Consider the following 18,041-nt stretch of genomic DNA (forward strand, 5'->3'; position numbering starts at 1 on the left):
GTGAGGAGTTGATGGAATAAATGAGCACAAAATTATTCAGAAAGTAACATAAGTTATTTTAGAGGTCTAGGGTTCCTCTATGAATCCTAGTTAAAGAGGTCAAGGGTTTCTCCATAAGTCCAATCCCACAATTCCATAATTTTGTTATCTTGTTTTATATCATTATGCTTCTCCTTACACATACATATTTTATTCTTTTGCTATGTGTACTTTTAAATCCACCAAGAAAGTGTGAAAATGTGTAGAAATGTCCCATATTGGAAAATTGAGAAACCTAACAATGACTTATAAGTAAGGACTAAAATATTGATAATATTGATGAAATATTGAGGGTATTATTGTTTTTTCGGGTCTATGATATTTTGGAACATATCCATACACATATAGTATAAGTATCGATAATAACGGAAAATATTGATGTCAATAATTTCTCTCACACTTCAATAACATTTGGCCAAAATATCGCTATAATATCAAAATGATGAAGGCTGTGAAAAATTTGAAGAGTTATTTACATAAACACCCCCCTGAGGTTTCTTATGCTTTCCTCAGGTCTCAAAAATTACGCAAATACTCATTGAGGTTTCAGTTTGTTTTCACAAAAAATCCTTTCGTTGATTGTTTGTCCAAAAATTGATGGTTTCATTGAAAAAAAATACTTATGCAAATGACAAAATTATGCTCAATTAAGTATACGCAATCTAATCTCAAAGGCCAACTTTGTCATTTGGAGAATTTTTTGGGGTATAAAATCATCAATATTTGGATTAAAAATCAATGAAAAGAAGTTTTGTGAAAACAATTTAAAACCTCAGGGGGTGTTCTTGTAATTTCTAAAACTTCAAGGAGTTCTGTAAAAAAACTGAAAACCTTTAGGAGTGTTAGTGTAAATAAGTCAAATTTGAACCTTATAGGAACTCTATGTGGTATTAAGTTACTCATGTATCTTACCATGCAATATATAAAGTGTAAAATATTGTAGTAACTCAATATAAATAAATGATTATAGTGTGTTTAATATTGTTTCATTAATTACTACATATTTTCTACACTCGTAGTGTTTGTCAGCTCGCTATATAATCAACTTAAATCAGTTAAACCCATCATGAAGTGCATTTCCTTCCAATGTTTTGTGATAAAGTAATAGATAATTGACTATATAAACATATTCCAAAGTTTCAAGAAAAATTTCCAAGTTTTTCTTACAATTTTCGTGGTTTTTATTCAATTTTTATCGATATCGATAATATCTAGATATTTCCATCGAAATCTCTGTGCTTTTAGACTATCGATATTTCCGAAACCATCAATATTTTAGACCTTGAAAAGAAAACGCAGAAGGCAAAATAACTTGGATTGGTAGTGGAGCCTACGGGTTTGGGCTGAAATAAATTTTTTTCCCGAAATTTTATTTATTTTTAAGTTAAAATGTTCGTAAACAATAAATCACAATAAGATAAGATAAAATCAACTAAAAAAAGAGAGAACCCCTTTATATAGTAACAAAGCTCTTAGGAGATGTGCAATGAACCAGACCAGAAAATAGTAACAACATCAATTCTGTGGGATACCCAACTTCCAAAGTTGAACCATATTCACACAATGGCAGGATTTTATATTAAATGAGCCAGAGCTGTCCTCGCCAAATATGCCAAGTGGGCAAAAACCCTCCTAAACCCCGTAAACACGTTTTCAAGCACCCCCATTGCTTGCTTAGCAAGCATACACAATTCGCACGTGACCCGCGGCCTCACGGCCTATAATTAGTTAGTAAACTGTACGCACAGTCTCCTACACAAAGCGGGAAAGGAAAGATATTGGGCATTTGAGAGCTTCCTTCCTCTACTGCGACTCTGCCAAGGCCTTTTCCAGACCCTCTCGCAGCTTTTCCTCTCAACCAATACTTTCGCTGGCGATTACAGCAGAGGCCAAAAGGTACACGAATCCCTCCCTCTCGTTCATGGGTTTGGTGTTTTTTTTCAATGTTTTTTTTTATAAATTTTTCTACTGCGGCTTATATTTGGGTTTTAATTTGTCTCTGTTTGGTGAAATTTTCTGGGGTTTTCTGGGTGAGGATACTTTGAATTGGTTATGCATGTGTGAATATATGTGTTGGATTTGTTGAATTTGGGGTTTTTCTTTCTGGCATTTTTACAGTGAAGATATCGTCATTCAATGAAGTGTTGTGGTGCGTTGGTGTTGGGGCTTTATTGTGGCGGCTTAAGTTTCTGTCAGAATTAATTTCATTAGCGGCTTACTTAAGTTTTATTTGTTTTTGGGTAAAAGAAATTGTTGAAATTTTTTGTTGTAATGTTGTCCAAGAGTTTGGAGAAATCACTAAGTTATTAATGTACCTTTCCTTTAGGCTTTTGGCAAAATTCTACATTACTGAAGGTTGAAACATCAATACGTCGTTTAGTAGCAATTCCCATTTTTTTGAATTTTTCTTTTTGTTTTTAAAATCAGAGGAAAAAAGAAGGTCGAAGGCACAGTACCCGTTGGGTAATTTTTCAATTCTATAATAGAATGGGGAGAGCAAGAAGAAGAGAGCAAGAGAGCATAATTGAGAGAGTATCAAGATATGGGGTTGAGGGTCTCTTCAACTTAAAAGCAAAATAATTTTTATTTAGTTATAACAAAACACTGGTTATTATGCAGTTTTAAAACACCTCCCGGCCTTAGACTAAATTGGTAAACGTCTGTGGATACTTGGAATATAATATAGCTGAAAAGCTGTTGATGAATTCCTACCTTTTTTTTAGAATTATGTAATGTGGTATCAGAAATTACCGATTATCCATATAACAATTAAATGATGCAAAAAAGCTAATTACATCGCCACTGCTGGGCACCATGTTAAACCAATAGGTGGACTTCCCCCCTCTTTATATGAGAGTTCAATTTGGGGTTAGAGAAATTGCAGTTCTGGAATCCCTGTAATAAAGAATTATGTATATCTAAGAAGTTTCTTTCCAATGTAGTTTAACCGGTCTTTTAGGCCTTATAATCTTTATTATTTGCTTTCGTATTGAAAGCAGACTTGAGTTACATGATGCTGTGTGTTCTGTTCTCAAGCATGTCTACAAGTTTGTGATTCTTTTATTTGAACAAATCTGCCCTAGTAGTATCAGAATCATGATAAATACAATATATAATTAATAAAGGGAAGTCCTAGTTAATGTCTCCGCCACATTCATAGTGTTACTTCCCCTTCTCCCTACTGAGTGGTGCATATCATGAAAGGGGATGGGAGTTTGCCATGATTTATGTGATGTAGCCTTTTATGAGTATCATTTGATTGACTGGGATGCAAGTGGTTTTATATAGATATGTTTTCAAAGTTTAGTCATTGACTCACTGGGGATGCTTCCTCTGGATTTCCTTTGTTGGCTTTACGAAATTGACAAGGAAAAAATTGTAATTGTCTACAAGATACAAGAAAATGTATTCATTGTACGATAAGTAACATGCAGGTTGTCATCAGGGTGGAGGTTTTTCTGAACCTGTTTCGGGTCCTTACTGTTTATATATCTACCGTCACTATTTGTTCTTTTAAATGTGACCTACGAATTCCCTTGTCCTGTTTATAGTTACTGATTATTAAAGGCCTGTTCAAGCTAAAACTCGATATGGAGCCCGTCGATTGGAGAACTCAATTTCCTGCAGATTCTCGAGAAAGAGTTGTAAATAAGATGTAAGTTGAATAGCATTGATCATATCAAAACATTGTTTGAATTCCACCTCAAGGATTTTCCTTCTTTAATTACTTAAAATTTATCTCGGCATTACAATTTTGGATTAGTACAATACTTTGTGTCATTACAAATTTGGATGTACATTGTGCGTACTGCCTTAATATGTGCTTAATTACTTAATAAATAAATAATAATAATTTAGACATGTTAAGCTTTATGATAATTCTACATAGGCTGAGCTTGGGTGAGCATCAGCATGACTAATTGTTTTGCAGTATTTAACTTTTCTTCTGTATGACTTATGAATTTTGCAAGCCAAGATTTTGAGCGTCACGTAGATTTGAATGTTTATATATTACAATACCATACTTTGACTAAGCCATTCTGATTGTTTACTAAAACTATTACATTTGATCTCATGCAGTATGAATACCTTAAGGAAGCGTTTTCCATCCTCTGACTCGGAAAAATGTATATCTGAAATCAAGAATATTGCTCTAAAGTTCGAGGAAAAGATTTATATGGTTGCCAGAAACCAGGTACCTTAGGTTATGAAATGCCTTTCTTCTCAAGCACATATTTCTATTCTTTTCCTCAGCCTTGCCGCTCTTGAAACTCAACAGCCTCCTTTTAGTTATTGTGATATTTCTGGACTGCCTAGGTTTTAGAAAATAAATCATTGCAGTTCGCTAATGCGTTTATTTATTTATTTATGCTTATTTAAAACGAAAGAGTCTAAATTTAATAAACATTTCTTTTTTAATTTAGAAAGAATATGTAATGAAGATCATGTCAAGGTTGGAGGCAATGGTTCCTTCGTCATCAAAGTCAAACCCTCCCTATTCTGGTCCAAACACCTCGAATCCAGGTAAGACATCAATTTGAAAAACTAATTTATTGAGTTTTGGATTATGCATAAGAAAAGATTTAGGCTTTTATTTTTTCTACAGGGAGATGATTTTGGCACTCCTGATATCACCTCCCACTCCTCTACTCTCTCTCACAAGAGTAGTGCATGAGGGTATTTTAGGGTGATTTTGGAGTGCCAAAATCTTGACCCTTTCTTAAATCTGGAACAGTGTCAAAATATTATGCAATTTTAGCCTATTCTGTTGTTTTATATATCTTTCTTGGATACATAACATATGGTATTATATGTTCCCTAGCTAAATTCTATTTGATTTTTTTGTTTTTTGTTTTTCAATCATGAAACAGAAAATTATTATTAGTTTTTTTTTTTGGGGAAAAAACTGGGAACTGTTTTTTATATCTTTGGTGGCTACAAATTCAAATACTGGTATCACTGGGTTGAAGAGTAATATTGGCATATATTTCTTGTATCCTTCACCTATATTCCAATAACGTCATCTTGCTATTTCAATCTTTATTTTTCAATAACATCTTATGGCACTCCATCCCCAAGGTGGTAATCAAGGCCAATCAATTGCTGTTCAATCCAGAGATCAGTCTCAAGCACGGGAACAACATTCATTGCCTAATGTTCCAAATACCATTGCATCTGGTGGATTTTCTTCTAACTTAGTATCTGCACGGTCGACTGTCAGTGTTCCAGCTCGGGTTCCCTTGCCAAACAGTGCTACTGAAAATTCTAACTCGCAGAAGTCAGTAGGAAATTTATCAGGGCAAGGGGCACCTATCAATGTTTCTGCCAATAATGTGAGACAGGAGCACGGGAGACAACATTCACCCCACATTGGTACTCAGCAGAACCATGAGCAACTAAATCATCATCTTGGTATTCAGGTCAAGCAGGAAAACATCACACCATCATGTATAGCCCAGCAAAAACAACTACAGCAGTACCAGCAGCAGAAACTCTTAAAACCTGCTCAGAAACAGACCTCTCAACAATCTGTCATGCAAACTCCTGCCATACGGCCTTCTGAGGCACATGTTGCTCCATTTTCTGATCTTCGGCAGGATCAGATGTCTTCTTTCGAGCAGACAACACACTCTGTGATTAAGAATCATCCTCACACAGCATCTAGGAAAATACACCAATCACAAGAGACTCCTGATATTCATCAAAATGTATCATCGAGACCAGATAATCTAGCAATGCAATCACCAAAGCAATCACATTTGATGGGTACTCCTGGCTTGCAGCAGCAACAGACTAGGTTACCAGGCCAACCAAATAATGTACAACAATGGTTTCAGGTACAAAAAATGAATCTTTCAAGTACACATCATGAACAATTGGCGGAAAGAAACAATATTTCTGTACTGCAACAAAGCTCGCAGCTGCTTGGAACACAATGTCCTAGCTCAGGCACGCGCCAAAGCAATTTTAAAATGCAGGAGGAAACCCAACACACTGCTTCAGCTCTTTTGCCAAATCAAGGTCAACGGTCACAACCACAGTCCCTCGAGAGGCAACTGAACTCTCAATCACAGCCAGATAAGATGCGACAGCTGCCAAATCCAACAGAACAAGATCAGCAGCAAACATATCAAACATCAGGTAAAACTGTAAAACCAAATCATGTAATTTGGCAGAAAAAATAGATTTGTTAGATAAAAGAAAATAAGTAGAAACACCTTCCTAGATACATTATTGTTATATTGTTGAGTTTCTAATTTTTACGGATGTGTGGGGAACCTCTAAATTGTTGCTGGCTAGTCCTAAATTCAACCCAAAGGCAAATGTCATAAATGTTGAAAAGCCTGACTGCCTTTTTTCTCATCATTCTATTGGTTGGTTTTATTATCTATTGATTGACATGACTTTCTCTTCATTATCAAGCCTGGTTGCCTCTTTCCTCTTGCAGCTTATTTGGATTCTCATATATTTTAGCAGTGAAATTAAATTTTTCTAAGATTGATGATTAGTTATATTATAAGTCATCACACCCTAGCTTCTGGGTAATCGTAGTTGTTGCAATACTTTTGTGAAACTTTTGACTCCTCCATTAACAAACTGCAAAATCTCAACAACAATATTAGCTAGCTTCTAGGAATAAATATCTGCAGTAAAGATATGTTTTATATATATACCTTTTGTAAACTGGAAGCCATTGCCATTTTCTGGAATTATGTAGAAGTTGGATTTTCACCTTGATTATTAGTTTGTACCAAAAGAGGCTCACTTCTTAGGGCATCTATTCATCTAGGCCAGAATGAATTTTTAATTGAAAAAAAAATTTGTAGAATTAAATAGAACCCTCACTTTTATTTGCACAGTCATCCTACCAAATCTACTTTCAATTGACTTGTGCTTGCATATTTTTATAATTTTACAGGAACAGTAACGTCCACATCTGAGAATAGGATTTCATTTGTAGACAACTGGCAAGAGGATACCTATAGGAAGGTACTCTTTCTCTGTATTTGTAATATTAGTCGGAGAGGATTTGTTAGTCTAAGCCAAGTTCCTGCATTTTATTACTATATTAGCTTGTACTTTGTTTATGTTTGTATTTTATGGCTGTGCATCTTATTTTAATAGTAGTCCGCTCTAGCTTAGGCACTGGACTTAATTGATTGACTGAGAGATTTATTTATTTACCCCTTCTTTTTTTTTTTGCAAACCTCTGTAGGGAGAATTTATTAAAAGAAATAGAAAAGAACAAAGAGGGAGGAAATAGACTTCATATTGTAGTTTAAAAATGAGCACTGATTATCCTAGATAAGACAGTAATACACAAGCAATAATAAAGTCGTTTCAAATTATGACAAACTCCGTGATTAAAGTTATAATGAACTACGCCATTAAATGCAATTAGAGTGTAGGTTGGAAAAATAATTATTCTTGGATGTTAAATTTGCATTCAATCACTGTGTGGCTTGATGCATAATTCTAGTGGAGGCATAAGCATCCTCTTACACATTGGAAAGTTAGCTGAACTCAAACATAAATGATTTAAGTTGTTGAACTTTAGTATAACTAACTGGTTTCATTTTGGTGAATTGGAAAGTGGGGTTTTATGCATTTCATTTAAACTGTTCCTTGGTCGAATTGGAACATTTTTAGTCTGACATTTTCAATTCATTACTAAACTATTTTTGAGTAACCAACTTGTTATGACTCACAATTGTGCAGAAACCAAAAATAACAGTTTTACGCTCTCGGCTTTCCACCTAAATTCTTTTCTTCATGAAATAGGGTTTATTTTGCCCTGCATGAAATAAATGGAGGCTATCTACTTTTTCTTTATGAATACACTTCCTTCTTGGTGGTGGAGAGAAGCCGTAGGTTCTATGGAGATATAATTTGTTAGCAATTATTTGGTCGATAGTGGAAAGAAAATAACAGGAATTTTGAGTAGTCGGAGGGGCATCACTTTTGGGGTTCAATTTCCCCTGCAACCTGTGACAGCCCCTTTTTTTCTTTTTGAGCATGGATTGGGTAGCTGCTGTTTCCTCATCTGACTGTAGATTGAGAGTTGTTTTGTTTCATTCTTTTTTTTTTTTCTTTTTCTTTTTCTTCATTTCATCTTTTCTTGTTTGGTGCCCTGCATTTGTAGGCAGAAGCTAGGATCTTTTGCAGACTGCTGGTCCACTTGGGTTGTGTTCTACACTCATTAGTATACATTACATATTTCCTATCAGGAAAAATATTAATAGCCAAATTTCAGCCTTCTTTCTTACACAACTGTTGACTTATTTATCTGATTGTTATTATTCTAGATCATATGGCATATGCAAAATCTTCTCATCCTGATAATGTGTGTGTGCGTGTTGTCATAATTTTTGTGTGCAGATACAATTACTGTCTACCTATGGTTGCATAGGGCAATTTTATTTAAGAATTATATCTGTGACTGAATACTTTAAAAAAAATGTTATTTTGCAGGTTGAAAGTTTAAAAAGCAAGTTTTTAACACCTCTTAGTGATATGCTTCGAAAAGTGACATATACCATCCAGCAGGTAAGTTACTGCTTCACTTCTTCAAGTTTTCTACCTTATCTATCCAACACAAGAACAAATGCTTTTTCAGCTTATATTTTAAATTTTATACATGACTAATTTCTATTATTGTTTTTAAAAATCTCTGAATTTTCTCCAGTTCAATTCCGTCTCTCAACAGACAGAAAGAGTCAGTATTGAGAGATATAAAGCATTGAAGAATAGGTTGACGGACATCATTTTGCATCTAAATGTGCCCAAAAGCAAAATTACACCTTCTTACAAGGAGAATCTGGGTTCAATGGAGAGGCAAATTCTGCTTATTCTTCACACGTATGGAAGGGCAAAGCCTGTTCCTTCACTGCAGCATGAACAACTTCCTTCTGATGTGCACTCTATGCGTCAAATGGTGCAACTTCATTCTCAAACTCCTCAAGTTCATACACATCAAGACGAAAGGAAGCTACCATTGCAGTCAGTGAACTTGCAGTGTTCTGCAACAAGCAATGCGACAAACTTCGTGAACAGTTCTAGGTCTCCAGCAGAGCATCCAACCCTGAAACATGACATGGTGCATTTGAGAAAGAATTTGACTGAGCAATATTCAGGACAAGCAAATTCGTTGACTGCAGTGCGGCAGGTTGCCTCAGGATCCTCAAAAATCCCTACAGGCGGTTCTCAAAAACCGAAGGTTCAGACCTTGTCACAAATACCCATACATGAAACCCAGTCTTTAAATGCTCTTGATTCTAGCTGTAGTACGCTTAAAGATATGCACCTCAAATTACCTAAAGAAGAGCCGGCTGTACAGACTCAAAACCCAAAGCAAGAACTTCGAAGGCACATGATCACGGAGCAACTAGTGCAACAACAGAAAATAGTGCACCAGCATCATGAGCCGGTAAAGCTGCAGTCTGGAGCTTCATTTCCTCACGCTGTGCCCAAAATTCTTGGTTCTTCCTGTCAAGAAATTTCTCAGTACTCTTCTCAGATTGACAAGAAAAATCTGCTGATACCCCTTACGAAAGCTAGAACGACTTTGTATCCCGCAAACTCCCCCTCTATTAAAATTTCTTCTTTGGTTCCCTTGGCTGCATCATCTAGGACAGGAGATTCTGAGAAACCTATTTCTGATACTTCATCCCTTTCAAATGCTGGGAGTACTGGAGATCCACAAGTAAATGGTGCACAATCTCCATCGCCCTTTGTCATCAGCACTCCTGGGATGTCTGCGTCACCCTTGCTCGAAGAGTACACTAATGGCATTCATCGTAACACTTCAACAATAATTTCTGATGAGTTGACTGTTTCTGAGCAGCCTATTCAGCGCTTAACTAAAGTGGTTAGTTTGATTTGTTGCAACTTCCTCTTTGATTGTTCTAGAAAGTTTTGGACTTACCGCTTAACATGGAAAATTATTATCCTTGTCCCATTGCAGGTGAACTTGATGTCATCTAAAACAATAAGTGCCGCTGTTTTGGATATTGGTTCCATAATGTGTACAACTGATAGAATATTAGGACCAGAAACCGATGGGAGATCTATAGGTTCGTTTGGTAAAGATTTTGTGGAAATGACCAATTCTCATTTGCTAAAGAGGTATTTGACCTGCCAAGATAACACCTTTCCAACAAGGAAACTTAAACGCTGCAGAAGTACAGTGCCAATGCATGTTGATGATAGCTTACCAGAGTTTAGTGATAAGGAGAAATTTGACTTGGATTCGACTGCAATATCTTACATCAGAAGGCCTAGGATTGAGGTATGTTGCTGGTTTGATAGGATCTTTTAATTTCTTATAGCTAATAATTATATCTAATGATAGCACTCTCTCATGGATGCTGCCTGCAACAGAGCATCAGTACAGTTGAGAAACTACCATCATTGTGATCCTTTTGGTTTTAATGGTTTGCTCATTTTTCTTGCCATTACCATCTGATATAAAAAGAAAGTGCTCTATCTCGTCTGCTACACAATGACCCAAATACTTTTTTTCTTCCAGTTTCTTTCTTTCATTTTCAACAACTACCTGGTATGAAAGGGACTCTCAAGTCATATCTCACATTTCTATTTGCATTGAGAGGATCTTTCTGAAACGTATTTCAGTATTCATTCATTGGTATATTATAGTAACCCGTACTTAACCTACATAATTTCATAAAAAGATTAGATAGACCGTATCTTGTCTATTCTATGAATTTGTGGAATTATTGTAGGTTATCTGAAAGAGTAATTAATTTGTGGTTACTTTTCCATGAAAATGATGTCAGCATCATTTACATAGTTTTAATGACTTTGTGATTACTTCATTATAATACTAGAATTAATTAATTAGTTTTTCCCTAGAACATCTATCTAATAGGTAATAAGTTATGCATATAAAGAACATATTAGGGAAGTCGCAATTCCAGAAACATTAATAGAAGAGAAGAAATTGAGACAATCTGTGGGCAATCTGATGTGCATGGGATTTGGAGTCAGTATCTAAAGCTCAATTGCATATCTTCCACCTTGATAAAAACCAGCAGGATATTATCATTATAAAACTTTGCTTTTAATACCTCAATACATGAATTATGTTTTGCTCAAGAAAATATTTTGCTGTTTAGTTGACAAAGGAATTTCATGTTTATTTCAAGTTCAGAAATTCCCTTGTTTAGGGATCCCCGTTCTCTACATTTATGAACCATTTTCTGTAATTTTTTATAAAATCTAGATTCTAACATTGTTCTGTTATCCGTGTTTGTTTGAAATGTATATTAGATTTTTATTTATTTAAATTTTTTGTAAAATATCTATGTCAGTTCTCCTCATTATTGTTATAATATAATATCCCTATATTCAAGCCAGGAAAGCTGTATTATCCCTGTACCAGATGGTACAATTTGAAACTGGTTAATATTTCCTCTAGGCAGAGAAAGAAAAATATTGTTCCTGATTCTATTTATTTGATGTTGTCTTTGTGTTGTACTGTGGTATCCTTTTCTGGTAAGCTTTTGTACATCTCTTAAAGTAGGGCCCCATAGGGTTGAATTGGGATTACAAAAAAAATATATATATATATATATACAGTCCCGATCTCTTGGACCACAGGAGTCCAAGAGATTGTGGTCACCCACCGTTGGATATTAATCCAATGGTTCAAAATGATATATAAAAATGCAATATGACATAAATGATTATTACCCGATTCAAGTCATAAATGAGTGAACCGTTGAATTTACATCCAACGGTGAGTGACCATAAATCTCTTGGACTACAGGGGTCCAAGAGATCAGGACTGTATATATATATTATATTATATTATATTTTACACATATGAAACTTAGCTGCCTTCTCAAAACTTTGGGTCATAGTATTTCTCCATGTTCTTACTGTTATCATTAATGCATCACATGTTGCAGGTGAATCAAACCCTCTTAGAAGAAATTACAGTAATCAACCACCAACTAATAGACACAGTACTGGATATCAGTGATGAAGACACCCCTCCAACAGTAACCTCAGCCCCAATTAAAGTTGGTGAAGGAACCATCGTCAGGTGCTCCTTCATTGCTGTGGCCATCAGTCCAAGTCTGAAGTCAGAGCAGGTTTCAGTTCATATTGTTTTACACATTAGTCCAAATGTGATCAGAAACCACATGTCTGACTTTTCGATTCCCGTATTAACTTTGTGTTAATGTCTATGTAGCTTTCAATCCAGCCTTTACGATTGCTTGTTCCTGCAAATTATCCGTTGTGCTCCCCCATATTTCTAGACAAGTTGAGAGTGGACATCAGGTGAGACAATGAGCCTATACTTTTGTCTTTATTTGCTGTTTGTTTTATACATCGTGCTACAACCTGAAGCAACTGTCATCTTTCTTCCCTTTCCCAAAAAAATTATGTTTTTTCTTTTCACCAAGCACAACAACTAGCTGGCACAACACTTGTCACACTGCTTTCCTCACACATCTTCATAATCAGCCTTGCACAAGATGCACCACTGGAGGGACAGCCACATAAGAGGTCTCCTCCTTTGGATTTGATCGTCAGCAGTCATCCTTCCATGTTCGACTGCCACCAACCATGCCAAATCTGCACATCTGGAGGCGTTTTGGCTATATTACTGCAGAAATATTTAAAATATGAGCCGACAGAAAATGTGCCTGACTTACCTAGGAGTGACTTCCTTACATCCTCTCTACTAATGTAAAGTCCCAACCCTTTCAATGCTTTCTAAAAACCTGCCTGTTCCCCAGCTTCCTCATCCATTAGATTCTTTCTAAAGCCAAAGTCCCAGCTGACAGGAAAGTTGTTATTCATTGCTGTACTTACAACTGCTACATTAAGGCTACAGGATAGATATAGAGCTGAGGGAATTCCCTATTAAAAGGTCTTCCTCCTCCAAAACATCTTTGCCAAAATCCTATTCTCTCCTCGTAAGACTCACAATTTTTTATGAAATCCTCATAGCCAAGACTAATCTCTTTCCAAGTGCACCTACTAATTTCCCTCACCAATGTTTGGCATCCCACACATTTTTCGGCGACCAATACCTGCTTCTTAATTCTTATCACCACATGCCACAATGCTTCCATCATCAATATGCAATTACATTTTCCATGAATCAGATTACTTTCTTCTTGATACATAATGATGATGGAAATCATGACAGAGTGAACTCACTGTTGAAAATACGGCAGTGAAACTTCTCTTTTCTTTTTCTTTTTTTTTCTTTTTTTTTTGGGACAAAAGGTTCCTTAAGTTGTCGCTATAAACTTATAGAGGTTATTTGTCTCTGTAGAGAGGAGTGCTCTTATTATTTAGGCCTTGGGCTTTTAAATGATACATATTTGTCCGAGATTTTCACTGTTTTTGTGCCACATGGTCAATTATGAAGATTTATGCCAGATTTTATAAAATTGTATTATCAACTTAATTCATTGGCATGCTTTTCATCTGACCACCCTTGCAAATGATGATTAATTACCAGAATAGTTACTATTTGTCCTCTTGGCCTAATGAACTTGTCCCCCTTGTTGCTCTGGCAGTAATGAGCTAGAAGATCTTTCAGCAAAGGTGAAGTCAAAACTCAATATCTCTCTCCGGAGCTTGACGGAACCTTTGTCCCTTGGGGAGATAGCAAGGACATGGGATGTTTGCGCCCGTGCGGCTATTTCTGAATATGCACAGCAGTTTGGGGGAGGAAGCTTCAGTTCTAAGTGTGGAATGTGGGAAGACTGTCTTAGTGCTGCTTGAATCATTTTTGCATGTACAGTGCCTGCCTGTTCAGAAGTTCCTCTTAATATGCAGCATGCTCTGTGGAAGATACAGTCAGGTGGTATATAGTCTGCTGATTGTATAGATTTGGATGACAATGGGACCCTTTGAAAACAAAATTTTTGTTTGATGTACAAAAGTTTTGGATATTAAGAGCTTGTGCAGTAATTTTCTTTCTTTTGGTTCTGATGTGTTTTCCTTCTCTCTCTTTAATTAAAACAATTGGGGAAAAAAAAAAAAATCTTACAAAATATGTACCAGATCCCCTACAAGGCTATAACTTATTAGAGTAAGGAATTTTTGTTATAGATCATAGATGTCCTTCGCTTCATCTACACGGTGTAATAAAGCAAGGTAAGAGAAGCATATAAGTCAGGCTGCTTAATTAATGTATGAAAGTGTTGCTGAATATATCGCATTTTAAATGTTTGACCATTGAAAAGAAATCTGCGATAAGGAAGGACTGCCCCTGCATCTTTAAATGTTTTATTTAGGTCCAATCCTAGTCTAAAATATTGATAATATCAACGAAATATCAATAATATTATTGTTTTTCCGGGTCAAAGATATTTTGGAACATATTCGTACACATATTCGTAATCATAGTCTATAATATCAATAATATCGAGATGATGAAAACAATGAAAATTTTGAAGAGTTATTTACATTAACACTCCCTGAGGTTTCTTGTGTTTTCACAAAACCCCCTCAGGTTTCAAAAATTACACAAACACCCCTTGAGGTTTCAATTTGTTTTCGCAAAAGCCTTTTTCGTTGATTGTTTGTCCAAAAATTGATGATTTCATTGAAAAAAATATATATATGCAAATGACAAAATTAACCTCAATGAAGTATATGCAATCTAATCTCAAAGGCCAACTTTGCCATTTGGAGAATTTTTAAAACCTCAAGGAGTTTCGTGGAAAAGCCGAAAACCTCAGAAGGTGTTAGTGTAAATAACTCAAATTTGAACCTTATAGGAACTCTACGTGGTAATTTCTTTTCATCCAAACTCTCTCTCTCTCTCTCTCTCTCTCTCTCTCTCTCTCTCGCGGAGTGCTTCTCACAACCAAAAGAGAGAGTTTTTCCACTTTGAGAGGTCGAAGTTCCTACGGTCTCAATTCCTTCTTTTGAGTATTAGGATATTCTTTTCTTAGCTTATTATCTGTGTTGCCACAGTCCGTTAGACAAGGCTTACTGTTTCATTGTTCTTGGTTATGGACAGTGATTTGAGCGCGATTCTCGAACGATGTCAGCTTCATGACTATGAAGAAGAGGCGGTAATTATTGGGGATGAGGTGAAAGAGACGATGTTCAAGGGTTTGAGTTGTGTCTTTTTGGACAATTACTTACGTCTCGAGTTTTTAATCGCTCTGCTCTTAGTCACACTCTTACTCAATCGTGGCGACTACAGGGACGTGTCAGGATTATTAAAGTGGAAGAAAATATTTTTCAAGTATTGTTTAGTGGGGAGAAAGTGCTCAAATATGAATATGGTTTGAATGTATTAGGTTTTATTTATTCTTCTTCATAATGAGGTATATATAAGAGTTTACAGGGTGCTATACAGATACAGTAAAGAATTAGGAAAGTATGTCCTAATTATACATTGATATATCAACTATATAAAAAATAGAAAAGTAAATCCCTTAATTAATGAAGGAAGTAAATCTCCTTGATTAATTAGGAGACTCACGTCAATACTCCTCCTCAAGTTTGTGCATATATGTCACCAATGCCCAACTTGCTAAGTGAGTCATAAAATACTTTTCCACAAACAACTTTGGTTAAGACATCTGCCAACTGATCTTCTGATTTTACGAATGGTAAGCGGATGATCTTCTTCTCAAGTTTATCTTTGATAAAATGTCTATCCACCTTAACAAGTTTAGTTCGATCATGTTGAACTGGATTATGGGCAATATCGATGGCTGACTTGTTATCACAATGTAACTCCATTGGCTTTTCTGGCTTGAACCCCAATTCTGTCAATAGTCTTCTGATCCATAGTAATTCACAAACTCCGTGAGCCATTCCTCGATAATCTGCTTCAGCACTAGATCGAGAAACCACATTTTGTTTCTTACTCTGCCAAGTGACTAGGTTACCTTCCACAAAAGTGAAGTAACCTGAAGTAGAGCGTCCATCAGTAACGGAGCCGGCCCAATCAGCATCTGTATATCCAACAACTTCGAGATCTCTATTTTTGGAGAACGTTAACCCTTTTCCGAGTGCTGACATTAAGTATCTTAAGATCTGATCAACTGCATTCCTATGGGACACACTTGGTGAATGCATAAACTGACTAACCACACTCATAGCATATGCAATATCTGGTCTTGTGTGAGCTAAATATATCAACCTTCCAACAAGGCGTTGGTACTGTTCCTTATTTGTTGGTTCTTGATTCATGTCTTCACATAACTTGTGATTCATCTCGATGGGTGTATCAACAGGTTTGCATCCAAGCATTCTTGTTTCAATGAATAGATCTAATACATACTTCCGTTGAGACAGAAATATACTAGTTGTGGACCTAGCTACTTCAATTCCTGGAAAGTACTTCAGATCACCTAAATCCTTCATCTCAAATTCCTGAGACAAATACTTATGCAGTTTCAGTTGCTCTCCTGTGTCGTTTCCAGTTACGACTATGTTATCCACATAAACAATCAATGCAGTAAGTCTTCTTTCATCACGCTTCAAGAACAAAGTGTGATCTGCATTACTCTGTATATATCCAAAATTCTTCATGGATTTAGTGAATCGGCCAAACCATGCCCTGGGGGATTGCTTTAATCCATACAATGACTTTTTGAGCTTGCAAACTTGATTCTCCTTGCTACGAGCTAAGTTACATCCTGGTGGCAAATTCATATATACTTCTTCTTCCAAGTCTCCATGTAAGAAAGCATTTTTGACATCAAACTGACGTAATGGCCAATCGAGATTTGTTGCTAGAGACAGAAGGACTCTAATAGTTTTAATATTGGCTACTAGGGCAAAGGTCTCTTGGTAGTCTATCCCATATTTTTGTGTACCCATTCGCCACCAATCTAGCTTTATATCTTTCAGTGGATCTATCTGCTTTGAGTTTCACAGTATATATCCACCTACATCCCACTGTCTTCTTTTCATGAGGTAATGGCACACGTTCCCATGTGCCATTCTTTTGGAGAGCTCGCATTTCTTCATTCATGACTTCTTTTCATTTTGAGTCTTCTAGCGCTTCAGTTACATTGTTGGGAATGGGTATGTCTGCCAACTACTTTACAAAGTGTACCCGTGACTTTGATAGTCTGCTGATGGATACATAATTGTTGATGAGATATTTCTCTTTTGCATTAAGATCTGCTTTGTAGTGAGCTGGAGGTTTTCCACGGTTCTTCTATTTTGGAATTTGATGTACAGGCTCTGTGCCTTCTGAAATAAAATCATCATGGGATATTTCATTAATGTTATCAATTTCATGAAAAGATGTTACCTGAATGACGTCATCATCAGGTGATTGGTGTGGTACTGGCATTGAAGAGTTATCCAGAGCGGGCAAACACTCCTCAATATTCTCCTCCTGAGTTTGACAGCCGGGATACTACCAGTCGCTGTTCTCTGGCGACCGGTCGCTTTTGGAAGAGTCGGATCTTTAGAGGGCGACCGGTCGCTTTCACCTTGCGACCGGTCGCTTTCAACCTGCGACCAGTCGCTTTTGCACAGAGTCGAATTCTCACTGGGCGATCGGTTGCTATAATAGCGTAACCGGTCGTTTTCAATCTGTGAAGTGTCTGCAGGAAAAAATTCTAAAATTGGAGAAGTGTTGGCATCTCGATGCTCCTCATGTACAGTTGAAAAATATATGTCGTGTTCCCGGAACACAACATCCATTGAAGTATAGACCTTCTGACTAGGAGGATGATAACATCGGTAAACTTTCTGATGAGGTGCGTTACCAATAAAAACACACTTTTTGGCGCGGGGTTCCAATTTGCTTCGTTGGTGATCATGTAAGTGGACAAAGACCACACAACCAAAAATCCGTGGTTCTTGATTTTTGGGAGGAGGTATTTAGATATGGTGGTAGAGTGTTTGAAGGGGGGGTTTGGAAATTGAGGATACTGGAGGGAATCCGATTGATAAGGTATGCTGCAGAGAGGACGACTTCTCCCCAAAAGGACTGAGGCATATTGGCACCAAAGAGAGAGGCACGAACCACTTCC

General features: G+C 36.4%; 1 protein-coding gene across 2 annotated transcripts; it reads left to right on the forward strand.

The window, feature by feature from the left end:
• Window positions 1-1,809: 1,809 nt before the first annotated feature.
• On the forward strand, window positions 1,810-14,236 carry LOC117620247 (mediator of RNA polymerase II transcription subunit 15a-like). 2 transcript variants are annotated; one of them, XM_034350391.1, is made up of 12 exons: window positions 1,810-1,935; window positions 3,591-3,694; window positions 4,120-4,234; window positions 4,464-4,563; window positions 5,119-6,180; window positions 6,959-7,029; window positions 8,512-8,586; window positions 8,726-9,907; window positions 10,004-10,327; window positions 11,970-12,155; window positions 12,257-12,345; window positions 13,599-14,236. In XM_034350391.1, the coding sequence occupies exons 2-12, from the start codon at window positions 3,630-3,632 to the stop codon at window positions 13,804-13,806; spliced, it is 3,477 nt and encodes a 1,158-aa protein (XP_034206282.1). In that variant the 5' UTR covers window positions 1,810-1,935; window positions 3,591-3,629; the 3' UTR covers window positions 13,807-14,236. The 2 variants fall into 2 exon arrangements, with proteins under 2 accessions (XP_034206282.1, XP_034206283.1); XM_034350392.1 differs by having other exon boundaries at window positions 3,618-3,694; window positions 13,599-13,806.
• Window positions 14,237-18,041: the final 3,805 nt, after the last annotated feature.

This window comes from Prunus dulcis, chromosome 2, assembly GCF_902201215.1.
Source record: "Prunus dulcis chromosome 2, ALMONDv2, whole genome shotgun sequence".
Classification (NCBI taxonomy): domain Eukaryota; kingdom Viridiplantae; phylum Streptophyta; class Magnoliopsida; order Rosales; family Rosaceae; genus Prunus; species Prunus dulcis.

Bases quoted from the DNA above. Each gene is read 5' to 3' on its own strand.
- LOC117620247 (XM_034350391.1), top strand. From the start codon at position 3,630: ATGGAGCCCGTCGATTGGAGAACTCAATTTCCTGCAGATTCTCGAGAA. The intron at 4,235-4,463 runs GTACCTTAGGTT...TTTTTAATTTAG, and splicing joins ATATGGTTGCCAGAAACCAG to AAAGAATATGTAATGAAGAT. The intron at 8,587-8,725 runs GTAAGTTACTGC...AATTTTCTCCAG, and splicing joins TGACATATACCATCCAGCAG to TTCAATTCCGTCTCTCAACA.